This window comes from Aethalodelphis obliquidens, unplaced genomic scaffold (genome assembly GCF_003676395.1).
Source record: "Aethalodelphis obliquidens isolate GAN/ISIS:26980383/991018 unplaced genomic scaffold, ASM367639v1 scaffold57, whole genome shotgun sequence".
In the NCBI taxonomy this organism is placed as follows: Eukaryota; Metazoa; Chordata; class Mammalia; order Artiodactyla; family Delphinidae; genus Aethalodelphis; species Aethalodelphis obliquidens.
This window is the reverse complement of record NW_020838001.1, coordinates 1,539,862-1,565,201: the sequence shown is the minus strand read 5'-3', so window position 1 is coordinate 1,565,201 and position 25,340 is coordinate 1,539,862. Positions and strand designations below refer to the sequence as shown.

The following is a 25,340-nucleotide window of genomic DNA, read 5'->3' as shown; positions in this document are numbered from 1 at the left end:
CACCACGACTGTGCACCCTGCCGCGTGAACGTGACGGGAGTCAAAAGGCTCCAGGGAGAAGGTGCTAGATGTTTGTGCCGCGAAGGCTCCTGAAACGTGGTCCCGGGCCCGAGCAGATGGGCGATTGCACCGGGGCTGCTCGGGGTTCTCTTTGTTGCAGGGGTGCAGGATGGGCAGTGGGCCCTGGGATGGGGTGAGGGGGGAGTCCCGTGGAGCTGGGGGGGTGTGGTTTCCTGGGTTCAGACTCTCATTCAGCTGTAACAGTGCACAGCACAGCCCCTGCTGGGCCTCAGGTTCCTTGTTTTAAGGAGGATGACGTCGTGGTTAGACGTGATCACCTGGCACAGGAAGGCACGTGACCTTGCAAGTGACGGTCTCAGCCTTTTGATTGGACCCTTGACTGGAAGTGATGAGTGGATTCTGAAGGGGAGGAGATTCCAAACCACAGGAAGCCACCTGGAGTCCAGGGTCGAGGCAGAGGGAGCTGCGCTCACGGGGGCGGAGTGGTGGTGACTGAGACAGGAGGTGGCCCCAAGTCGCTTGAGGAAGGTGGACATGTGTTTGCAGTTGTGTCCACGTTAACGTGTCTTATCGCGTCCTTAGAGTCTTTGGAAGTTGAACACGTGTGTCAGACACAGGTAGGACCACGAGGCGGGGGCCAGCCCTTCCCAGGGACACCATGGGGGTAACGTTTGGGGTTTTTTGAAACCCACACACCTGATTCACGGATTCTCCAATCAGGTAAATATGTTCGAAGGGGTCCTGTCAGCGTCCATCAGCAGAGTCTGCGGTGCAGCTCATGCGTCCCCTGCAGTGGTGGCTGCCCGTGTGCTGGGGAGAAGAAGCCCTGATCAATTAGCAGCGTCGGTCCTGAGAGCTGCGGTGGGAAGAAGGGTTCAGCCACCTGGTGATGCTCGCCCAGCTCTCCAGCTGGCCCCGGGCTTGTCCCGCTCATGCCTCGGGTGGTTCCCAAGACTGATCTCACGTGGAGTCCACCCCATGTGTGGGGGGCATGCACTGTGGCCTTGTTTGTAGCTACAGAAGCCAGAGACTGACTGAGTACCACGTGTTTGTTTGTTCCGTGGAATTCTCTGGAGCCTAGGAAACAATGAGGGGGGCATCTTTGTGGCTGAAACGGGACAGTCTCCAAGATATCAGGGAGACTGGGAGACCAGCGGGACGGGAATGTTCCCTGTGTGCACGCAGCGGGGGCGGGGGGCAGGGGATGCTTCCAGAGCTATCCGAGGTCGGCTGGAATGGCAGGCGAGGGTGGGAGGTGCAAGGCCCACCCTTCCCTTGGGGCTGCCTGGACTTCAGCCCATCCATGAACCTCTTCCCACTTAAAGGGCAGCAACTTTGTTAATTACAAAAACAGCCACAGGGAGGTTGTGAAGGGTCTTTCTGCCCATTGTGGGGTGACCTGAGCCCCCCTCAGCGGCAAGCCTCAGGGCTTCCAGGCCCCTCTGTGGCCCCTATTCCAGGGTCGTCGTGAGGGACCACTCCCCCTTCAGAGATCCTCACCCAGGTTCCCCCGGTGGCCCCAGCCCAGCTCTTTGTGGTCTCTAGGACCCCCAGTCCCTCGCCCTCCCAGTTCCCTGTCATCCTCGCTCCCTCACCCACCCAGTCTGGACCCCACGTGTGGCGCCCACAGCCCCAGACATGTCCCCTGAGCCGGGCCCTGCGTCCTCACCTGCGTGTCCTCACGGCCAGGCAGGCCCACGGGCAGCGGAGCTCCCACGTCAGTCATCGGTTCCTTCACAGCCGAGTCCAGCCCCTTGTAAAGCCTGTGGTCGATCGTCACAGAAACAGCAGCCAAGGAGGGACACCCCCCCGGGTCTGCACTGTGTTCCCGCCCCCACGGGGAGGCTTGGTGTGAGGCCTGTGCCTTCAGGTGCCCTCTCGGAGCCCTGAGACCACCAGGGTGACCACATGCAGAAGGCCCCGACCTGACCCCAGTGCTGAGCCCACGTGAGACCCGCAGCAGACCCACCCTGACAGCCGAGAATCACGAGAACTAAGGAACTGTCGCTTTCACCATGGCACGTGGGGATGTTTGTGATGCAGCAGCGGGTAACGGAGGCGCCCGTGTGTGTTGTGACCTTGGTCCCATCAGCCTCTGCAGTCATCCCAGGCTCAGGGATGTCACCCTCTTTGCTGGGCACAGGACTCCCTGTCCCCCAGCTGCCCCACCGTTCCCCGTCTCCGACGTGCCACACCCTCTTCTCCAGGTTCCTGGAACTTTGTCTCCGTTTTTGGACGTGCCCTGCTCCACCAGGCCTTTTACCTGTGCTGTCCCCTCCACCTGAGCTGCCCTTCCTCTCACCTCCACCGGCACGTTCCCGGTCAGCTTTCCAGCCACGGCCCAGATGCCATCCCTGGGTGCCCACCGGGGTGTCCGCTGCTAAAATCATGATCGACACGCACCAAGCAGACGTGTGCCCACGGCCATCTCTCCCCAGCTCCGGCCGCCTGCTGCCTGCTCCGCCGTGAGCATGAGTGGGGTCTGGCCGCCTCTCCATCACGCTCGCCTGGGCCTAGGACAGGCCTTCAGAGACGGGGATCTCACCACCACTCGGCGGCTGTGGCCCTCGATGCTGAGCTCCAGCTCCTCCAGATGATGTGGCCACCGTCTCTACTCCCTGCCCCCAGCATCCTCGCCTCCGGAGGCCCTGGGCCACGCCTGGCACTTGGGTTTCAGCCCTCAGGCTTCAGAGCCTTTCTCTGCGACATCACCTGCCCCGTCACCCCTGAATCTATAGAAAATCAGGCTTCCCAAGAGGGCAGAGAGTGAGGGATGTGCCTTCTGTGCAGGAATACACAGAATCACGTGTGAGGAAGCTCAGGAGACGCAGCAATAAGTACATGAAGAAGCAGATCGCTAATCTTCCCGTCAGTTAAGTAGTGACTTTATTTTTCAGCTGTGTACTACGGTACACATTTTTAGACACACACCAGGGAGAGAGAAGAGTAGGTAAGCCCCTGGACCCACCCAGCCCCGGCAATCCCAGACGCTTGAGAATCACCTCTTACACAATGTTGTAAATCAGCTAAACTCCAATATTAAAGAAATAGAAAAAAGGAAAAAAATTAAAAAATTTTAAAGATCAAAAAAAGAAACTTTAAAAAAATAATAAAAATAAAATCACCTTTTAAATGATAACAGTAACAAATGCCTCTCTTAGAAATTTCAGTGAACACAAAGGCATGTAAGAAATAAGATCTATATTCTAATCTCCAATCTGGAGAGAGCCAGGGTTTCCCTCCCGTCACCTATTTCTTGTTTCTAGGTTAGATTAGATTACTCAGCAAAACCCTGCCTGCACATAAAGAATCAAATAGTGCTGTGGAGCTTGTATTAAAAATCAGGGGTCATTCTTCCACCCCTGTGCTGCTTCCCACCTCCCAGCAGCACCCTCTGGCTCTCATCATTGCTAAACTAAGTGGCTACTTCTGGAATGCTTTTAGCTTTAAGCATTGTCTGTTGACTTAACGCACTCAGGCTATGATAACAGAATACCATGGACATTCAGTAGTCACAGCAAGTCCGAGACCAAGGTGGTGGCAGAGTTGATTCCCAGTGAGGACCTGCTCCCTGGCTTGCAGACCGTCATCTTCTCCCTGTCTTCACACAGCAGACAGAGGATGCTCTGGTGTTGTCTCCTTCTCACAAAGGCAGTGATCTCCTGATGGGGGCTCTACCCCCATGACCTCATCTAAACCTAATTACCTCCCAAAGGCCCCACGTCCGGGTGCCATCACATTGGGAATTAGGGCTTCAACATAGGAGTTTTGGTGGGACAGCAGATACTCAGTCCATAACATTTGTTGGCCTCACATGATGATGATGGAAAAGGGGGACTTGGCTCATTTGCATGCCCCTCCCCCACCACACACCTGTGCTCCCGTTGCCCCAGTATGGCTTCCTGGTGGTTGGGATTAGATTCACCTCTGGCTGTGATGATGAAACTGTTGTTCCATGCAGGATCACGTGATCATTTTTCCTGCCCAGTCTTTTCTTTTCCCTGCAGTTGGCAATCTCACTTTTTTTTTTAAAATAAATGTATTTATTTTTATTTATTTATCTTCGGCTGCTTTGTTTCTTCATTGCTGCGCACGGGCTTTCTCTAGTTGCACCGAGCGGGGGCTACTCTTCGTTGTGGTGCACAGGCTTCTCATTGCAGTGGCTTCTCTTGTTGCGGAGCAGGGTCTTTAGGTGCGCGGGCTTCAGTAGTTGTGGCACGCGGGCTCAGTAGTTGTGGCTTGCGGGCTCTAGAGCGCAGGCTCAGTAGTTGTGACACACGGGCTTAGTTGCTCCGCGGCATGTGGGATCTTCCTGGACCAGGGATCAAACCCGTGTCCCCTGCACTGGCAGGCGGATTCTTAACCACTGCGCCACCAGGGAAGACCCCTCACTTTATTTTTAATCACTTCTCACTAGTTTATCCCAGACTTTCTTCCAGCCATGGAAGCCTCCTCAGCTCAGGTAGTCTGTCAGTCTTTCTCCTCTGAAAGACACCTTTAGTCAGGTTATTCTTTTCAGAAAGTCCCCGTCAGAATTGGCTAATCCTTCCTCAGGAAATCTCTCTCAGGATGGGGTCATCCCTCCTCAGAAACTGCCTCTCAGGATCAGGTCATCACTCCTCAGAATCTCCCCCACAGGATCGGGTCAGGACTTTTCTGAAAGTCTTCCTCAGTGTCAGGTCATTCTCTTCAGGAAGTCTCCCTGGGGATTGGGTAATCCCTTTCAGAAAGTCTTTCCAAGGATAGGGTTGTCCCTCCTTAGGAAGCCTCTGACTGATCTGGGCCATCCATCTTCAGGAAGTCTCCCTCAGGATCGGGTCATTCTTCCTCAGAAAGTCTCCCTCAGGATCAGGTCATTCTTCCTCAGAAAGTCTCCCTCAGGATCAGGTCATTCTTCCTCAGGAAGTCTCCCTCAGAATCAGGTCATTTCCCCCCAGAAAGTCTCCCTCAGGGTCGGGTCATTCTTCCTCAGAAAGTCTCCCTCAGGGTCGGGTCATTCTTCCTCAGGAAGTCTCCCTCAGGATCAGGTCATTCTTCCTCAGGAAGTCTCCTCAGAATCAGGTCATTTTCCCCCAGAAAGTCTCCCTCAGGGTCAGGTCACCCCCTGCAGAAGTCTCCTTCGAGATCGGTTCACCCCTCCTCAGAAAGTCCCCTCAGATTTGCACCATCCCTCCTCAGGAGTCTCTGTCAGGATCAGCTCATCACTCCTTCGAAAGTCTCCCTCAGGATCAGGGTATCTCCCCTCATGAAGTCTCTCTCAGGTCCTGTTATCCCTCCTCAGTGTCTCCCTTAGGCTCCTGTCATCCCTCCTCTGGAAGTCCCTCGAGGATTTGGTCGTCACTCAGGGGTTCCTGCTTTTGATCCTGTCGTCGCTTCTATAGAGTCTCCCTCGCAATTGGGCCATTGCTCCTTTGCTGCCCGAAGCTTCTATCCTGTGTGGAGGTGCTCAGTACTGTGCTTTTCACTCCATTCATTTTTAGGACCTTGCTGTGCCCCAGTGTGTTGTTTGTCAAGCTGGGTCCTTTGAGAACCTTTCCATCTGGACATTCACATCCTTCAAGTTCTGAGGAAAAGTCTCGAACAATTATTTTTTGTTTTTTATAAACTTTATTTATTTATTTAATGTTTTTGGCTGCGTCGGGTCTTAGTTGTGGCATGCAGGACCTTTCACTGTGGCGCGGGTTCTTCGTTGTGGTGCACGGGCTGCTCTCTAGTTGTGGTGTGCAGATTTTTTTTCTCTCTAGTTGTAACATGCGGGTTTTCTCTTCTCTGGTTATGGTGCACGGGCTCCAGAGGGCATGGACTCTGTAGTTTGCGGCACGTGGGCTCTCTAGTTGAGGCACGTGGGCTTAGTAGCCCCACGGCATGTGGGATCTTAGTTCCCAGACCAGGGGTCGAACCCGCGTCCCCTGCATTGGAAGGCGGATCCTTTACCACTGGACCGCCAGGGAAGTCCCTTGAACAATTATTTTTGGATGCATTTCTTCCTTCCTGTCTTTCTGAAAGTCCTAGAAGAATTGTTTTTGGCCATTTGGATTGTTCTTCAATTTCATTACCCTTTCTGTTTTCTACATCGCTCTTTTGCTCCGCTGTCTAGGAGTTTTCTACTACTTCATGTTCCAACTCTTCTGTCGATTTTTTTGTTGTGGTCAATGTATTTTAAATACCCCAGAGCTCTTTTTGTTCTCTGTTCTGTTTAATAGTGTGTTATTTAAAAAAAATAGATCCAATAACTTGTTTTATCTTTGAGGATATTAATAATAGTTGGGTTTTCTTTCTTTTTGTATTTTAAGTTTCCTTCTTGCATAATCTTCGTCTCCTCCAGCTTTTGGCCTCTGTCGCTGGTTTCGTTGGATCTAATTTACAGGCTTCCGGGAAATGCTGGTGCGGGTCACCCATCTGAGGTCTTGGCTAGAGGTGTCCCCCTGCTGTCGATGTCTGGTACTTTCCTCCCGGGCTGGTCATTTGCCCTGAATCCCCCCTCGGGGACTCCTGCCAGGTAGCTGTGGGGAAGGTCCCAGAGCCTCAACCCTCCCAAGCCTGGTGGGTCCCCAGTGTGGGTCTGCGTCACATCCGGCACCTGGGTTCTGCTAATTGAGTTCTTGCTCTTCCAGTTGCTTCCGCTTCTAGAATCCCGCTGCCTGCGCTGCTGTTTCAGCTGTGTTCACTTTGTCCTGGTGAAGGGTTACTGGCTTCGCCCCTTTCCCACCAGCCAGGTCTGGGAGGGTTTGGACCTCAGCGCACACCCAGCCCGCCATCCTCCCCGCAATGTGTCCTGGTCTTTTTTCCATAACTTCACTGAGGTGAAGTTATGGAAAACTTCATCTCAGTGAAGTTAGTACCTTGCTTAAAAAAAAAATCCTAACAGTGTAACATTTTTCTCCGGCTTGTAAAAACTACAAAGACGTTTGTAATGTCCGGTTGACGACTCACCCTGTGGTTTCCTGTCATTGCTTAAGTCGTCCCGTCACTGAGCGTTTGGCGTCCCCCCTTTTTCGAGCTGACACGAATGACGCTGAAATGGACACCCGTGCGTGCGGAGTGTGTGGCCTCGGGAGAGGATTCCTGCCGGGCATCGTGAGGCCAGGAGGTAGAGCCCGTGGAGCCTTTTAAGGGTGGCTCTGAGAGGGAGAGGACGTGGCCTTTGGTGGTGGTTTTCCTTTCTTAATTCATCTGGGGAAGTCTTCCTGGGCAAACGGCCGGGATGCCCGGTCCCCCTGGGTTTGATCGCCTGCCTATGGGTGGGCCCCACCGGCAGCCCCAGCCCAGAGCGCCCTCTGGTGGTTCCCTGTCTCGGGCCGGCTCCTTGGCCAGGGTGGGAATGGCTGAATTTGGGCATCATCTCCACAGTGGGGAGAAAACACTCAAGCACGGAGGAGGAGGTTATAACTAAAAAAACCCGAACAAGGGAAATCAACCCTGAAGGCTCAGGGGCTGAGCGGGGAGGGAGAGGCGAGCAAGGCCGCGGCAGGGCTGGCCCTCGGCGCTCAGGTCCCCCTACTCCCACCCCACGTCCAGGTGGGGAGTGTCCACGCCAGGCCTCCTGGCCGGCCATGTGCGGCCCCTCCCACGCTCCCACGCGACCTTCCTCCCTCCTCTGCGGCCTCTGTCCCCTCCTGTCTCCACGGGCCACCCAGGTGCTGTCGCCAAGTGGCCGTCCTGGGGCAGCAGCTTCGTGGGTCTAGGAGATGCTCGCAGGGGTGCAGGCTGCCCCCCACCCCGGAGTCCCCACCGTGTGGCCGTGATCTGTGGGCCTCACACTCCAGACTCCGGGTCTACCCTTGCTGGACAGAAGCACCGGGGCCAAGGGCCCTAGAAAACGGGTCCTGCAGGCCGTGGGTGTCCTGTGCAGAGTGAGAACCTGGACTGGGGGCGCAGGGCGGGTGTGGGGAGGGATGGGCCCTGGTGCCTGCAGGGCTGCATGCTTGGCACAGGGATGTGGAAAGTGCTCGGCCCTGCTGGATGGGGCCGTGAGGGGGCAGTTCTGCTGACGGGCACCGCTGGGCCGCGTGAGCCGTGAGCCGGGGCTCACGAGCCCCGCAGCGGGCCGCCCGCAGACGCACCGTGTTCCCCCGCTCACGTCTGCTTCTCCTTCAGATGCTGGACGAGAACCACCACCTGATCCAGTGCATCCTGGACTATCAGAGCAAGGGCAAGACGGCCGAGTGCACCCAGTGAGTGGCATGGCCGCCCGTGCCCGTCCCGGCTGCCTCTGGGGCTTGGTGGCCTGAGCGAGTGGGCCCTCAGGGTCAGCTAAGCTGCTGGGTCAGCGCCCCTGGGTGGCTCCCCAGGGAGAGGTGGGCAGGTTTGGAGGGGAGTGGGAGTGTGGGGGAGAGGGGACCACTGGGGGGGGCCCAGGCCAGCCGCACCAGGGGACAGCGAGCTCCTCCAGGTGGGACCTCGTGTGACCCCAGGGCCCCCCCCATTCTCTGAACTGACCCGGCAGCCACTCCCCCTTGGCCACCAGGTCGGGGGTCTCCCCGACCTGGACCGCAGAGCACTGTGCCGCCTGCCCGTGCACACCCTCCTCCCCATCAACCGCTCCCTCGCCTGCAGGTACCAGCAGATCCTGCACCGGAACCTGGTCTACCTGGCCACGATCGCGGATTCTAACCAGAACATGCAGTCCCTGCTGCCTGCCGTGAGTGCCTGCCATGGGGTGGGGGGCCCAGGTGTAGACAGCGTTGTCCAAACCTTCGGGGCTGCTCTTTGGTCCAGATCTGGGAGGTGAGGTTACCAGGGGTCACTGGTGAGCTCCACCTCCCGTCTGCCTCCTGTGATCAGAGGTGGGCTTGGGCTGGTGGGGGGAGAGCACCCTGGGAACCCGGTGCTGAGGCGCAGGACAGGCTGTGCAAGGGCCCTGGGGCACAGGGGGTGTGAGGGCCAGAGCCGGCTGGCCAGCTGAGACCAAGAGGGGTGGGGCGGGTGTGGGCAAGGTGAGGTGGACGCAGCTCCCTGAGTCCCAGGAAAGGGGGGCCCGGCTTTAAACCTCCAAGTGTGTGTCGATAGCCCGGGGAATGCTTGGCATAGCATTTCCATCTTGGCCTGAGGTGTCCGAGCCGGCAGTCAGCGGCGTCCAGCTGCATGAGGGCGGTGTCCCACCCTGGAGGTGCTGGCCGGCAGCCATGGAGTATGGCTGTGGGTCTCAGGGCGGCTGAGCCCCCGGAGCGGCTCCTGGTGGCCCTTCTCCACGCTAACCCTCTCGGTGCCCTTCCCGCTGCCACAGCCGCCAACCCAGAGCCTGGCGCTGGGCCCCGGAGGGCTGTCGCAGAGCGGCTCAGGCCAGGGCCTGCACTCGCAGGGCAGCCTCAGCGACGCCATCGGCGCGGGCCTGCCGCCACCCTCCCTCATGCAGGCCCAGATCGGCAACGGTGAGCGGCCCTGGGCGCACTGGGCTCTGGGTTGGTTCCGGGGGGCAACGGGGTCACCGACTGGGCTCCCGGGTGGCCGGCCACCGCGGTGGGGACCCTCTCCTACCGGAGGCCCTGCTGCAGGCGCACATGCTCGGGGTGAAACGCGGAGGGATAAGGCCCTTATTCCAGGTCCCCTGCGAACTGGGGCTGCGTCACCTCAGAGCGCGGGCTTCCGTGTGGGGCTCCTGTCCTTGGGTTGAGAACCGCCACTAGCCGTCGGGAACCATTGATAAAGGTAACAGGGAGCAGGCGACCCCTCTGCACGCTCAGCACGTGTGTGCATTTCCTGGTCACGCGCCCGTGTCCCTCGCTCGTTGCGTCCTTGACCATGGTCAGCCTCCCCCCAACAGCCGCGTGAAGGAAGCTGGCCCGGGGGGCGGGGGGGAGGCCCTAGCGCGAGGCCAGGGCTGCCGTCAGAGGTGGTCTTTGGTGGGTTTCAGCGCGCCCCCCCCCCCACCGCCCTGGCAGGTCCGAACCACGTGACCCTGCAGCAGACGGCGCAGAGCACGCTGCCCACCACCTCCATGAGCATGTCCGGCAGCAGCCACGGCTCGGGGCCCGGCTACAGCCACTCGGGACCGGCCTCGCAGAGCATCCCCCTGCAGGGCCAGGGCGCCATCAGCAGCTACGTGTCCCGGGCCAACATCAACATGCAGTCCAACCCAGGTACCATCCCCAGAGACCCCGCTCCCCTCCAGCGCAGGCCAACATGGTCCCCAGGGCCACCCTCCTCCGGAAACCCCCAAGGGGCGAGGGCCGGGGGCTGGGCGGCTTCAGGGGAGGCTCTGAGGAGGGGCAGCAGCCGCCCCGCTGGGAGGACTGGGTGGCAGCCAGTGCACAGGAGTGGGAGGCTGAGGGGCAGGTAGGGCTGCAGGGCCTTGAGCGCTTGGGAAGCGTCAGGTCCCAACCAGGGTGTCCCACGACAGTCAGACGCACCGGGGTTCAAAGGCTTAGAACAGAAAAAGAGGATGTGAATTCTCTCCTTAGCTCTCGCTACGCTAATTACACATTGAAGACAATCTAGTTTGGATATATTGAGTCAAATAAAGTGTCACTGAAATAGGTTCCCCCCGTTTCTTCTCATTCTCTGACGTGGCTCACGTCCCCTGTGCTGGACGGTGCTGCCCTGGAGGGTCCCGAGCAGGGGTGGCAGGAAAAGACAGGCAGGCGGGGCCCCCACTGGAGCCTTCGAGACCCGGGTCTTGGGGGAGGGCGAGGCGATAGGCTCCTCTGGGACCAGCCTTGGGGACCTAGGGGCGTGGGGGCCGGCATTTCACATTTTATGAGTTGCCCAAAGGCGCGTTGGCGGGAAGGGTGGCGTGGCCTCGCGGGGCAGAGCTGCACAGGCCCAGCCCGGGAGGAGGGCTCAGGCGGGTCTGCGGGGTGCCGCCCAGGAGCTTCGTGGGTTACACGGGGTCTGTCGTGTCCCCCAGTGTCCATGATGCACCAGCAGGCAGCCTCGTCCCACTACAGCGCGGCCCAGGGCGGGAGCCAGCACTACCAGGGCCAGTCCATGGCCATGATGGGCCAGAGCGGGCAGGCGGGCAGCATGATGGGGCAGCGGCCCATGGCGCCCTACCGGCCCTCCCAGCAAGGTGAGGCCCGCCCCCGGTGCAGGGAACCGGTGGGGGAGGGGCAGTGTGTGCAGTGCGTGGGGCAGGCCTCCCCGTGTCCCCCGGGCGGGCCTGGTGGAGTGTCCTCTGATTGGGGGCCCGTTGGGGAGGTTCTGGGGCTCGGGGAGGTGACATCCGGCGCTGTCCCCTAGGCTCGTCCCAGCAGTACCTGGGCCAGGAGGAGTACTACGGCGGCGAGCAGTACGGCCATGGCCAGGCCGCCTCGGAGCCCATGAGCCAGCAGTACTACCCGGACGGTGAGGCCGCAGTGGCTTCCGTCCGCTGCTCACTGGTCGTTCCCAATTCGGACCCCAGAGCGAGTCCCCTTTGGGGGCGGGCGGCGGGCCTCTGCTGAGAGGAGCTTCCGGCACTGGCCCCCTGGGGCTGGGAGCGCAGTCCTGAGGATGGACGCGAGTTCACCGTGAGATGCTCTCAGGAAGGTGACGAGCGTGAGCCGAGCGTCTCGTAACGCTCCCCTCCCAGCTGCTCAGCTACAACTTCTGCAGCTTCTTTTCCTTTTCCGTGTCACCTTTCAGGCATCTTCAAGTAGCCCCAGGGTTTGTGGAGGTGGCGTTTAACATGGCCGCAGAGGACGGGTGGGATTTGGGGAGGACCCCCCAGGCAGGGTGCGTGAGCAGGCCTGGTGCTGGGGAGGTGGCCAAGACTGGGGAAGGGCAAGCCGTGACCCCCCTGTGGAATGGTGGCCGGGCCTCACGAGGTGTCACGCGCTCCGAAGGGAGCCGGTGGGGGGATGGTGACCGTGTAGCGACGTTAAGAGCTGACGTCCACGTGCGTGTCACGCATCGGGCACCGAGTACACTCTAACCGTGGCTGGTTGGTCCTCACGCTGCCCCGAGGGGCAGGTGGCCGTCTGCACTTTAAAGTAAGGGAACTGCAGCTGCCTGTCGGCAGGAAGTGTCCCCGGGGGTTCCGTCTAGGGAAACCGGACCGCACCCAGTGCCGGGGTCTCCTGACCCGACGCCCGCGTTCACGCGGCCTCTCCTGGGTCTGGGCAGCCGGGGCCTCCGCTGACTGCAGGGCACCCTGTTTGCTTGCAGGACATGGCGATTACGCCTACCAGCCGGCGTCCTACACGGAGCAGAGCTATGACCGGTCGTTTGAGGAGTCCACGCAGCACTACTACGAGGGCGGTAAGGTGGCCGGGCCTCAGTTTCCGGGCCCGACGGGCGTGGGGCGTGTGGAGATGGGGGCCAGGCGCCGATAAAGCCGCCGAGGTGACGTCACCAAACACGGATTTGGGAAGAAACAGGCATAGTCGGTTCTCACACGGTTCTCAGGTGCGGGGACTTCCTGCCGCCCCAGGGGCCCCGAGAGGAGAGGAGCCATTAAGCTCACAGCGTGGCGTGGTCCTGGGCCTTGGTCTGGACGTCAGGATTGGGGACAATGGCAAGGCTGCCCGGGGCCCGGAGAGGAAAAGGCAGATGATATGTACAGAACAGGTGACTCGAAAATGTGACTTTTGGGGTGACTTTTTTTAAGTTGTAAAAAACGTAAAGTTTACCATTTTAACCATTTTAAGTGCACAGTTCAGCGGCACTAAGTACATTCATACTGTTGTGCGACCACCGTCATCACCACATCATCTCAGAGCCTTCTCGCCTCCCCAACCTGACACGCTGTCCCCAATAAACACTAACTCCCCACTTCCCCTCCTCGACCCTGCTCTCCTCCCCCTCCAGGAAAGCGGGGCTCAGCCTCCTCCGCGGGAGGGCCCCCGCCTGCCTCGCGCGCTGCTCCCCGGGACGAGCTCGTTGAAGTCTGAAGGGCACAGTTCTGTACCCTCGCTTTGGGTTGCCTACAATTGTCTTTCACAATTGATGAGTTTGCTAAAACATTCAGGGACTTCTTTTAAGGCAAGTGTGGCATATGACGCAGTTTCCTCCTGGATCTGGAAGCATTTTGTTCCACCTTGTTAATGACCCCTGCACGTGTTAACACGGTACCGGCCATACCGCAACCGGTGGCCTGCCGGGTCTTGCTTAGGGTGGGAGGTGCGGGGGGGAGTTTACTTTGAGAGGGCTGGGCGCATAAGTGGCCTGCGGCCCTGAGAAGGGCAGGATGTTGGGTGGGAGCAATAAGGGGGTCGCCTGAAGCCAACAGAAAGAACTTTCTAGTAATTAGGTTTGTCCCCCAGGCGGATGGGGAACCTTGAGGGACACGGGTGGCTGGTCCTGGGGTTGTGCACAGGAGGTGGTATCTGGCAGGAGCCCTGTGGGGTCCCCGGAATGAGAGGACAGTGTCAGGAAGGGACCAGGGCATGGCCGACCCAGCCGAGCAGGACACTGTTGCTGTCGGGGCCACTGCAGAGGAAACCTGGAAGTCCCGATGGCATTTCCTGTCTGTGAGGTTTGCAGGAGCAAGGGCTGGACAGAGCCAGTGTCCGCTGTGACACGTCCAGGGCGCTTCTGTGGCATGTTCCCCCGGGTCATGCCAGGTGTACAGGACCAGGGTGTCCGGGTGCCACCTGCTGCGTAAAACAAAGGGCGCTAAGAGCACACACACCACAGACAGCCTCTGGAGAAACACCTGGGACAGCGATGGAGGTGATGAGGCTGGGCGGGGGAGGGGGCCTTCCTCCCCGGACCTGTTGAAGACGGACTTGGTTTGTTTTTTTATTTCTGAATCGCCCAGTTAGAAGTCAAACTTACTGAAAATCAAAGCACTAACCCTGTGGCCCCCCAGACCCGCCCACACCCCCCAGTCCTGGGGTTGCAGCACCGCTGTTTGGGGCGTTTCCCCCGATGGCGACGGTGACTGTGATCGGGCGTTGGGGATGGTGGGGACGGCTCCGCCCCAAATGGCTGCCACGCGGGTCCCCGAGGCTCATCCTTGCTTGGCGACAAGGCTGTATAGACGGGTCGGTCACCCTTGTGCATTAGCACCTCTGGCTGTCCTACGGCCACGTTCCTGCCACGTTTAATGACAACACCAGCCTCTTCTTTCACAAATAAGTGGTTCCTTTTTTCACGGCCATGTCACAGAATGTTGCAAGATTCTTAAAGATAGAAACAAATGAAAAGGAGAGGAAAAACAAGAGAAGTCGTTGTACCGGCCAGTGGTGGAGGGAAGGCCCTGGAGCCGCTGTCGCTGTCCCAGGCTGTTCTAGGAAGAGCAGTCTGGGCTCCCCAGCTCTGCTGCTCCCACGAAACCCTCCTGAGAATCGCTCAGGCTTGTTCAAAGAAGTCCTGCCTCTCTCCTTTCAGAGTTGTCCATACAGGTCCATCTTCTACTGGGATTTGGCCCCGGGTCAAGAGAAGGTTTTTCTGGGTGCGTGAGAGTTGCGCCGGGTTCTCACCCCCTGCACACCTGCTGTGTCTAGGCCACGGCGGCTGCTGCTGTGAATTAATTCCTTTACCCGTTATCCTAGAAAGAGAAAAGGGGTTGTAAGACACGAGACTATGCAGACTGACCCCATAACTCTGAAACCCTGGAGAAAACCTGCCAAGTCTCTGATGAATTTCTCCGATGCATTCCTCACAAAGACAGTGAACCTGGGTCTCCACTGGTCACTGACGCCTCCTCGGCCATCGGCCGTCCCATCGGCCATTGTTGCTGGGACTGGTCATGGTTGTGAGGAGGGAGCAGCTGTCAAGGTGTTTCCTTAGATGATGACCAATCAGAAAACCCAGCAGATTCCTCAGAGCCCACTTTGGAGAAGAGCTCCTGCGCTGTAGAGCATGTGTTCCTTCATTGTTCTGCGCAGCTGGAAATTGAACTTCCTTATGGGGTTTTAAGCCTTTCTACATGAATTCGCTCTCAATAAAGCTGTTATTCTAAAATGTACATTATCAGGATCCCAGTTTTAAAATACTTACATTTTACTGGACTTCCCTGGTTGGTGCAGTGGTTAAGAATCCGTCTGCCAATGCAGGGGACACGGGTTCGAGCCCTGGTCCGGGAAGATCCCACATGCTGCGGAGCAACTAAGCCCATGCACCACAACTACTAAGCCTGCGATCTAGAGCCCACGCGCCACAACGACTGAGCCCACGTGCCACAACTACTGAGCCTGTGTGCCACAACTACTGAGACTGCATGCCGTAACTACTGAGCCCACGTGCCACAACTACTGAGCCTGCACTCTAGAGCCCGTGAGCCACAACTACTGAAGCCCATGTGCCTAGAGCCCGTGCTTCGCAACAAGAGAAACCACTGCAGTGAGAAGCCCGTGCACCACAACGAAGAGTGGCCCCTGCTTGCCGCCACTAGAGAAAGCCCGCGCGCAGCAACAAGGACCCAACGCAGCCAAAAATAAATAAATAAACAATAAAATAAAAATATTTTAAATGAAAAAAAATCTATAAAAAACTTAATTAACTAAAAACAAAGACAAGAACAAGAAAACCACAAGCAGCCCTCCTTTCCAGGCTGTCTGGTGCCACAGGGGGTAAACACCCCGGGTCCCCTCGCCCCGCCTGCTCCTGCTAGAGGACGGGGTCTCATGCAGAGAAAGACCCACACTCTGCAGTTAAAGGCCAGACACTGTGGTTTTGAAAAAAACGATGAAACTAAACTTAAATTGGTTTTCTTATAAAGGTGTTTTGAAAACAGAATGGAATTTAGTCTCTACACCAATCTAAAACTCTTAAGACCTGCATTAGGAAGACTTCGTAGCAAGATTTTTATTAATGTATTTTTAAAGTTTTGTTTAAATATAGTTGATTTACAATGTTGTGTTTCAGCTGTACAGCAAAGTGATTCAGTTATACACACACACACACACACAGACACACGTATATATATATTCTTTTTTTAGGTTCTTTTCCATTACACACGTAGAAAGATTTTTAAATCGTTGTTAATACTCCCTTTTTTAAAAAATTTATTTATTTTATGTATTTATTTTTGGCTGCATTGGGTCTTTGCTGTGTGTGGGCTTTCTCTAGTTGCGGCGAGTGGGGGCTACTCTTCGTTGCGGTGCGCGGGCTTCTCACTGCGGTGGCCTCTCCTGTTGCGGAGCACGGGCTCTAGGCACGCAGGCTTCAGTAGTTGCGGCACATGGGCTCAGCAGTTGTGGCTCGCTGGCTCCAGAGCGCAGGCTCAGTAGTTGTGGCACACGGGCTTAGTTGCTCCGCGGCATGTGGGCTTTTCCCGGACCGGGGCTCGAACCCGTGTCCCCTGCATTGGCAGGTGGATTCTTAACCCCTGCGCCACCAGGGAAGTCCCCAATACTCCCTTTAACTGTTGGTAATTACTTGGTAATACGTTTACTGCTCTCCCAGTTATTTTCTTACCAGGAGCTTCCTTCCAAAATGAGGCTTTAGCACGGGTGCTGGCTGGCTAGTTAGAGTTTTGAAAATGAGAATTAAGCCATTTTCTCTGGGAAAAGAAAAAGTAAGTGAACCTAAAACATCTCTGGGACTGTACCCACATATAGATGCAGAACACAAGGGCAAACGTCTGCCTCTTTTCGTTCATAAAGTCACAGGAAAACACATTACAGGTCTGAGCTGGAACCCTGGCTTGCATGTTTGCCAATAAGACGAGGGTGTCCCAAAACTTCTGGGGTCCCTTTGAACTGTGGGGATCATACGGCTTTTCCCTGTGTCTGTGTCCAGATCGCCTTCTTCTTAGAAGGACATCAGCCACTGGATTAGGGCCCACCCTAACCTTGTATGACGTCCCTTTAACTAATTACATCTGCAAAGACCCTATTTCCAAATGAGGCCACAGGTTCCTGGGGTCAGGACCTCAACAGCTCTTTTGGGGGACACAGTTTACCTACAACACTGGTATTGGTCTTTGTCTTAATTGCATTAACCTCTTCACTTTGGCGATATATTTGTATTTCTATAAGACGGTAAGAGAAAGTATTGTATTGGCCAAAAAGTTCATTCGGTTTCGCTGTAAGATGGCTCTAGTAGCGCTTAGCTGTCTTTAACTTCATTTGAAACAATTTTGTAATTTTGTGAGATTGTATGTGACAGCTGTCATACCTGTGCATTTAAAAAAAAAAATCAGGGCTTCCCTGGTGGCGCAGTGGTTGAGAGTCTGCCTGCCGATGCAGGGGACACGGATTCGTGCCCTGGTCCGGGAGGATCCCACATGCTGCCGAGCGGCTAGGACTGTGAGCCATGGCCGCTGAGCCTGCGCGTCCGTAGCCTGTGCTCCGCAACGGGAGAGGCCGCAACAGTGAGAGGCCCGCGTACCGCAAAACAAAACAAAACAAAATAAAAAAAAAAAATCAAAACTGGTGAATTTTTGTGTAGCCATTTTAATATTGAAGATGGAAGAAAAAAAGCAACATTTTTGGCCCATTATGCTTTATTATTTCAAGAAAGGTAAAATCGCAGCCAGAATGCAAAAACAGATCTGTGCATTGTGTGGAGAAGGTGCTGCGACTGATCCAACGTGTCAGAAGTGCTCTGCGAAGTTTCATGTGGAGATTTCCCGCTGGATGTTGCCCCACGGTCGGGTAGACCAGTTGAAGTCAACAGCGATCAAATCAAGACATTAACTGAGAGCAACCAACGTTGTACCACGCGGGAGACGGCTGACATGCTCAAAATATACAAGTCATGCTCTGAAGATCATTTGCACCAGCTTGGTTATGTTAATTGCTTTGATGTTTGGGTTCCACACATGAGTTAAGCAAAAACAACCTTCTTGACTGTATTTCCTCTTGTGATTCTCTACTTCAACGTAACCAGAATGTTCCGTTTTTAAAACAAATTGTGACGGGTGATGAAAAGTGGATACTGTACAGTAATGTGGAACAGAAGAAGATAAGGGGGCAAGCGAAGTAAACCACCACCAACCACACCAAAGGATGGTCTTCATCCAAAGAAGGTGAAGTTGTGTATATGGTGGGACTGGAAGGGAGTCCTCTATTATGAGCTCCTTCCAGAAAACCAAATGATTAATTCCAACAAGTACAGCTCCCAATTAGACCAACTGGAAGCAGCACTCGACGAAAAGCGTCCAGAATTAGTCAGCAAAAAACGCATAATTTGGGCTTCCCTGGTGGCGCAGTGGTTGGGAGTCCGCCTGCCGATGCAGAGGACACGGGTTCGTGCCCCGGTCCGGGAAGATCCCACATGCTGCGGAGCGACTGGGCCCGTGAGCCATGGCCGCTGAGCCTGCACGGCCGGAGCCTGTGCTCCGCAACGGGAGAGGCCGCAACAGTGAGAGGCCCACGTACCGGAAAAAAAAACAAAAAACAAACAAACGCATAATCTTCCATCAGGATAAGGCAAGACCCCATGTTTCTTTGATGACCAGGCAAAAACTGTTACAGCTTGGCTGGGAAGTTCTGATTCATCCACCGTATTCACCAGACATTGCACCTTTGGATTTCCATTTTTTTCGGTCTTTACAGAATTCCCTTAATGGAAAAAATTTCAACTCCCTGGAAGACGGTAAAAGGCACCTGGAACAGTTCTTTGCTCAAAAGGATGAAAAGTTTTGGGAAGATGGAATTATGAAGTTACCTGGAAAATGGCAGAAGGTAGTGGAACAAAATGGTGAATACGTTGTTCTATAAAGTTCTTGGTGAAAATGAAAACTGTGTTTTATTTTTACTTAAAAACTGAAGGAGCTTTTTGGCCAACCCAGTAAAGTAAAATAATTTGAATTGTTGTGGAAAAGAAGAGGTACTGGAGCAGTGGACTCGGTCTAGGGAACCCACAGCTGCCCATGCCTCGAGGGACAGCGGAGCTGCCATTGCTCTCTGGAAATGAGCTCATGTCTCCTTCCCTCTGCAGGAAACTCACAGTACAGCCAGCAGCAGGCGGGGTACCAGCAGGGCACAGCCCAGCAGCAGACGTACTCCCAGCAGCAGTACCCCAACCAGCAGAGCTACCCTGGGCAGCAGCAAGGCTATGGTAAGCGGTGGCGGGGGGCATCACAGGAACGCGGTCATTCGGTGGGTGCCCAGCAGGCTTCTTATTTTGGAACAGTTGTAGATTTCTGGAAAAGCTGTGAGGAAAGCTGAGAGTCCCCCCATGGTTAACCTCGTCCATTACCGGGGCCCTGTGGTCACAGCTAAGAAACCAAGGTTGGTGCATGGACGTGGACTGAGCCAATTTCTTCGGATCTCACTGGCTCTCCTGCATGTCCTTCTCTGTCCGGGACCAGGCCAGGATCCCACATGACATCAGCCCCACAGCTCCTTGGGCTGCGAAATTTCCTCAGACTTTCCTCATCCCTCTTGACCTTGGCACTTTTGAGGAGGGCTGGGCGGGCACTGCCTAGACGCCCCCTCAGGTTGGGTTTGTCTGGCCTGGGTTCTGGAAAGAAGACCACGGCGAAGCGCCTTTGCGTCCCCTCCTGTGGGCATGACTTGCCTCCGTTGAGTCTGGCCTTGGTCACATGGTCAAGGGCGTCTGCCAGGCCTCCCCAGTGTCGGGCTTCCTTCCCTCTCCTCCTCCAGACTCTGACATCACTGGGTCCAGCCCCACTCGAGGGGGCACTGTGTACATCAGGGGTCCCCAACTCCCGGGCCGCGGACCAGTACCAGTCCGCGCCGGTTAGGAACGAGGCCGCACAGCAGGAGGTGAGCGGTGGGCGGGTGAGCGAGGCTTCATCTGCCGCTCCCCAGCGCTCACATCACCGCCTGAGCCATCCCCCCCTCCCCCTTCCGTGGAAAAATTGTCTTCCGTGAAACCAGTCCCTGGTGCCAAAAAGGTTGGGGACCGCTGGTCTACATAGGTTATTTGGAATTCTTCTGTAGGGAAGATGGGTCTCTTCTCCTCCATTCACTTAGTTATTGATCGTTTATTTATATTGGTAGGTGCTCACGGGTATTGATTTTACACATTGAGTTATGATCCAAACTTCTTTATTTTATTGTTCAAACCGTCTCAGCCCTGCCTCTTGGGAGCTCAGGTTGGTGCCTGTGGCCCTTGGACATGCCCCATCCTTTTGGTTTAGAGCACTTTCTTCCTTCTGGGACCACAGTGTTTCCCGTGCCCCAGCCCTAGAAACAGCCAATTTTGGAAAAAACACTCGGCCTTTGTCAGTTTCTCCTAAACCATCTACTTAGGCTCCGGAGGCACAATTACCGTCTCGCGCGCGTTTTCACCATTTGCTGTGTGTTTGACTCCCGTGTTTACGGTGACCACCGTGACTGGTGTAAGCTGGTCCCAGGAAGCGGGCCCGGGGCGCTGAGAGTGGCCCCCAGGCTCCGTCCGGGTGGCGGTGGGAGCACAGCTGCGAACCACGCGGGACTCCGCGCAGCCACCAGCTGCGGCGCTTTCACTGCACGGGCTTAATGTGGAGGGAGAACGGGTACCAGCGTCAGGGACTCGGGCGGACGGGGGCATGGGGTGGTCTCACGGCTCCCGCGTGTGTTCTAGGGCCTGCCCAGGGCGCCCCCTCGCAGTACTCCAGCTACCAGCAGGGACAAGGCCAGCAGTACGGAAGCTACCGAGCGTCTCAGACGGGCCCGTCCGCCCAGCAGCAGCGGCCTTACGGCTACGAGCAGGCAAGCCTTCTGCCCGTTTCCAGACTCGCAGCCCCCGCGTGCGTCAGACGTGACGAAGGTTTCCCTGGTCGTCAAGAGAAACAATAACACAGGGTGAACTGGCACCCAATGTCCCTCCAGAACGTTTATTCTCTGAGCCTGTAAGGTTTTTAAAAATTACCTCTTCGGTCAGACACAGTTGGCTCTGTGTCCTTGTCCTTTCACGCCTAGGGTGTTCCCGCGCGCCTAGCAGCGGCGGGCATCTGGTGCGCGCCTGGGGGCCCCGGCGTTGAGGCAGATTCGAGAGCTTGTATCTCGCCTGACACAGCCGGGCGCTGTTGGCGCCGGGATGGAGCAGCGGCAGGTAGTTCTGAGAAGAGGACCCAGAGGGCAAAGGGACAGAACGACGGGGGGCAGGGCTGGCGTAGACCAGGTCGGGGAGGCCCTCTCTCGGGCGACAGCGAGGCCATCAGACCTGAGCAGAGCCACTCAGGCTCCCAGGACGGCAGGGAGGCCTCGCCCCCCTGACGAGGATCTGCTCTGCGTGGGGTGGGGCCCTGGAGGCCGTCGGAGCCTTTGGTGACAGCACGGTGGCTGCTGGAGAGGGGTGAGAGGCTCCGGGACTCTAGGTGCTCTCAGCGGTAGTGCCAGCGGGATTTGCTGGCGGACTGGATGTGGGGCGTGTAGGAGAGGCGGGTCGGGGCGGCCCCAGGGATTTCAGCCTGGGCTGCTTGAGGCAGTTGCCGTTTCTCGGGGTGCAGAGGGCTGTGGAGAGGAAATCAAGCTTAATTTCAGATGCCTCTGACTTCCACCTGGAGGCGTGGAGGAGAAGGGCGGTAGATGATGGATGTCAGCCCCTCCTGGTGGGAGAGAAACCCATGAGGGGCGAATGTAAGTGTCCGGGGGCCTCTCAGCGGAGGTGCCACGGGGCCAGGACAGGAGGATGAGGGTGAGCCAGCCTCGGGACGCAGCCGTGCAGAGGTCCTGAGGCGGCCAGGTGCGTCTCACGCGAGTCGGTCAGGAGGAGCCTTGGCGTCTGCAGCTCGGCAGGGGCAGGGCAGTGGGGCGGGAGGAGACTCATCCTGGGCACCTTTGGAGCCTCCTTTGACGAGAGCCCCTTGCAAGGGCTCATTGTGCATCGGTGGCCTTTTGTGCTGGGTCATAGGCACTAATGACCGTTTACACGGCTAATGAAATCTCAAGGCACCACATGGATGACGGGTGTTTTTCTCAGGTACCTGAATAGGAAGGTCCTGTATTTTATTCTTTTAAATGCTTCTCACCCTGCTCTCTAAAGAGAGATCATGAACCAGTCATACTTAGAGGATGAGTTTTCAACACGAGTGAACAAGCCCAGGGCAGGGTAATTAAGGAGGAAACCTTTTTGACCTTGAAGAGAGCAGTGTGGAATGTTCCCAAGTGTGCCGGAAGTGGTGCCAATGTCGTTTGTGGCTGAGGGAGCCCGTCACAGACCTGTTCACAGCAGGCTCAGGGTGGGGACGTGACTTGAGGCACCTGGACCAGGCCCAGCACAGTGAGCTGCTGTGTGACTGGGTGAACCAGCCTCTTCCACCCTCTGACCTAAATCAGTCGCTGCAGCCTGGAGAGTGGCTTCTGGACGGCCGCTTATCTGCCTGCCTCGTGGAAACAGGCAGAGGCTGTTTGGTCGCTTGCCTTTTATGTTCCCTCCACCTCTCATCCTGGGTGTTGGCGGGGGGGGCGGGAGTCTGTCTTACCCTTGGGCGTGGACCCTCTTATGCAGGACTGTTGGGGTGTAATCTGTGTCTTGGTCTCTTGCAGGGCCAGTACGGAAATTACCAGCAGTAAAGGACAAACATTCTTATGGAGGCTTGCAGCGGCATGTCTGTCTGGGATGGACAGGCCAGTGACAGTTCTGATGAGCTGTGACCTGCGGGCTGCCCCTTCACCCCACGCAGCGTCTGCATGTGAAGCGTGCACATTTCACGTGGGGTAGGACGCCGAGCGTGCACCGCCGGTGCAAGACAGCGCTTTGATGGTGTGACATATTTGGTGCTGTGTATAGTATTGTACGTCCATACACGGAGAGGTTGTCCCTTTTTGTCCGCCTCCCCCCCCCCCGCCGTGTTTCTAGCTAGCTTTAGGGGTCCTTTTGTCATCAGAGTGTTCTGTGCCCAGTGATGGGACACCTACAGGAGGCCATAGTCCACGTACTTGTATAAACAGACCTTAGGGCTGACACTCCTCCTGCACTGTCGCACCGTGGGTTGTAAACTTGTCTTTCACTGTCCGCACCGCAGCTGGACACGTGTGCACAGCCCCTGGATGGCAGCCTCTTCCTGTGCCTCGATGGGGGGGGGGGGGGGGTGGGAGGCATCTTCTGTGATTTGCGTCAGTTTCTGTTACACGATGGAAAGGATGACTAAGCCTCATTTGGAGATGCCGTGAACCGTTATTTTCAGAGCTCACTCGTTACCTGTGTCTCTCACCAATTGTGTTTATCCAAAAAGTTATATGTTTTTGTATTAAAAAGTAAAGAGGGATCAATGACTATGTTCTAAATAAATAGGAATCCATGAAGGCAATGAATGATTAGCCTTACCCAGGGAGAGTGGTATTGCTGAAAGAAAGAGAAGGTAGTCTCTGGAATTACTTTGGCTTTGGCCCTTGTTTATCTGATGGTCATTTCTGGAATTTTAATATTTAATATGCCCAATTCCAAAGTTATAATTTAAAATATTGACACCAAATTTTCCAAACTGTTGGCAAGTTGTTTATTTTATACCACTTCTTCCAGGACCTACTTATTCAGATCTCCAAGCAAGCGTTCCTTTTCTTTAGGGATATCTGAAATTCACATCTTATTTTTATTTTTTTTATTTTTTTATTTTTATTTATTTATTTTTTTGCGGTACGCAAGCATGTGGGATCTTCCTGGACCGGGGCACGAACCCGTGTCCCCTGCATCGGCAGGCAGACTCTCAATCACTGCGCCACCAGGGAAGCCCCACATCTTATTTTTAAAAAGAACACCACTGATTCTACTGTGTTCTTCCTAATGAGAAGGAAAGCTCTTATGGAGAGAAATTTGAGTCATTTTTACATTCCTAGGACATTAAATGCCATTTAAATTCTGTGCAGACATTAAAGACAGCTCATGTGGAAAAGTCAGGTCAAAGGAAAAATTCTACATTTCACTAATAAGTCATAAGGACATTTTATCAACTCTTACCTGGATAACAATATCCATATTTATTATGACCGCTTTAAAAACATCTTTGGATAAATGCTGACATATTTCCAAGACAACCAAGAAAATAAAAATATATCCAGTTCTTCATATATCAGGTCTACTGAAGGTGATGTTTTATTAAGTCTTAAGTTGAAAGTAGTTCCTTATCCAGAATTGAATACTTTACAGTGTATAAGACATCTTCGACGTGTTTTTACTGGAATGAATAATTTCCAGTCCACACTGGGAATATAGTGGCGATTACTTGTTGCTGTTTTGCAGATGAAGCACTACGGCTCAGAGGAAAGAAGGGGCGGGACGAGTAGAAGTCCTGTTCTAGGACCTTCTCCCCTCCTCTGTGGAGACAGAATCACACATGCATTGGGATAGAAGTGTTTATTTTGTAGACATACGGGTTTTTAGAAACCCTTAACACTGGTAAGGGCTTAAAAATACATCTCTGTATTAAATTATTGAAATGAGAGTCCTTAACCGCTAAATGACACAGACATTAGTAATTTCATTTAGGGAGTCATTTCCCTTGATTTTGTCCTGTTCTTTCCTGACAATTTTCATAGAATTTGCAAACTCCGTCGGGGATTAAATTTTCCCGTTGAAAATGTTAAGCATTTCAGAGAACTGTGAAAATAGTTTATTTTTATTCCTTGCCAATCTGGGAATATGCCTTTTATGTGTGTGTATGTGTGTTTGTTTTTTTTAAGTGCTGTATTAATACTTTTTGAAGGAAAAGGACACTTAAAAAAACTTATCCCGAAACTTCAATCTGAAATGTCTTACATTAAGAATTTCTTGAATGTTGTGTATATATTTTTAAAAGCACTTTGTGAAATAGTTTGTACATCTATTTCCTAATTTATACATGATTGTCGGTGTTCATATATTTAATGATTAATAACAAAATGTTTATTTAACGTGCTGTCCGTTTTTATGTAATATTGTGGGGAAAGTGATGCCAGCAGCTCGTTTTCGTTCACTGTTTCGTGTCTCCTCTTCCGCAACACGAATGTCTGCAGACGCTTAGGCCCGAGAGTCGCTCGCGCGGTGCGGTGCGGTCAGTGCCGCCGAGTTGCCACGGCCGAGCCCCGGGCGGGGCGGGCCTCGAGCGGTGACCGGCGCGGCCCGCGGAGGTGCCGACAGCGCCCAGGCCGCCGGCTGGCCCCGCCGCCTCCGGCCCGAGCATCCCTCGCGCGCCCGCAGCCGCAGCCGGGCCTCGGCGGTCCGTGCGGGGCGGCCGCTCACACTCGGACCGAGAGGAGGGCGTTTCCGTGTGACTTCCCAGCCCTGACTGACCAGGTCACGCCGTCTCGTCCGTGAGCACAGCCCGGTCCCGGACAACCATCCTCACCCGTCCGTTTCTCTCCTCAGCCGGACTTTGGCGTCTAAGTTGTTTATGCCTTTGTTGTAATTAATAAACTGGCTCTTCGAGAACCGTCCTGGAGACTGAGTTTCCGTGAGGTGATGGGGAACCGGAAGCCCCGGCGGGGAGACGGCTGCCGGGCCCGGGATCCCTGCATCCCCGGGTCCCCGGGTCCCCGGGTCCCCGGGTCCCGAGGTGCGCCCGCTCCACACGCCGGAGACCACGCTCACCTCTGCGCAGACGCGAGCAGCTCCGTTTTTTCCCCTCCCAACCCCCTCCC

The 25,340-nt window shown here is 55.3% G+C and overlaps 1 protein-coding gene and 1 long non-coding RNA gene across 2 annotated transcripts in view; one reads left to right on the top strand and one right to left on the bottom strand.

The window, feature by feature from the left end:
- SS18L1 (SS18L1 subunit of BAF chromatin remodeling complex) overlaps nt 1–25,136 on the top strand; it is a 29,850-nt gene extending 4,714 nt beyond the window's left edge. The window contains exons 2-11 of the mRNA XM_027086819.1: nt 8,119–8,195; nt 8,578–8,662; nt 9,248–9,392; nt 9,903–10,100; nt 10,868–11,029; nt 11,200–11,304; nt 12,106–12,198; nt 18,772–18,891; nt 20,365–20,492; nt 22,272–25,136. Coding sequence (XP_026942620.1) covers nt 8,119–8,195; nt 8,578–8,662; nt 9,248–9,392; nt 9,903–10,100; nt 10,868–11,029; nt 11,200–11,304; nt 12,106–12,198; nt 18,772–18,891; nt 20,365–20,492; nt 22,272–22,298 — 1,140 coding nt within the window. The 3' untranslated portion in view covers nt 22,299–25,136. The remainder of the gene's footprint in view (nt 1–8,118; nt 8,196–8,577; nt 8,663–9,247; nt 9,393–9,902; nt 10,101–10,867; nt 11,030–11,199; nt 11,305–12,105; nt 12,199–18,771; nt 18,892–20,364; nt 20,493–22,271) is intronic.
- LOC113609508 (uncharacterized) lies at nt 21,687–25,308 on the bottom strand. The gene is made up of 2 exons (XR_003428654.1): nt 23,948–25,308; nt 21,687–22,849 (listed from the first exon to the last, which is right to left on the bottom strand). It is a non-coding gene; the product is annotated as an uncharacterized LOC113609508 (long non-coding RNA).
- Between the last annotated feature and the right edge of the window lie 32 nt (nt 25,309–25,340).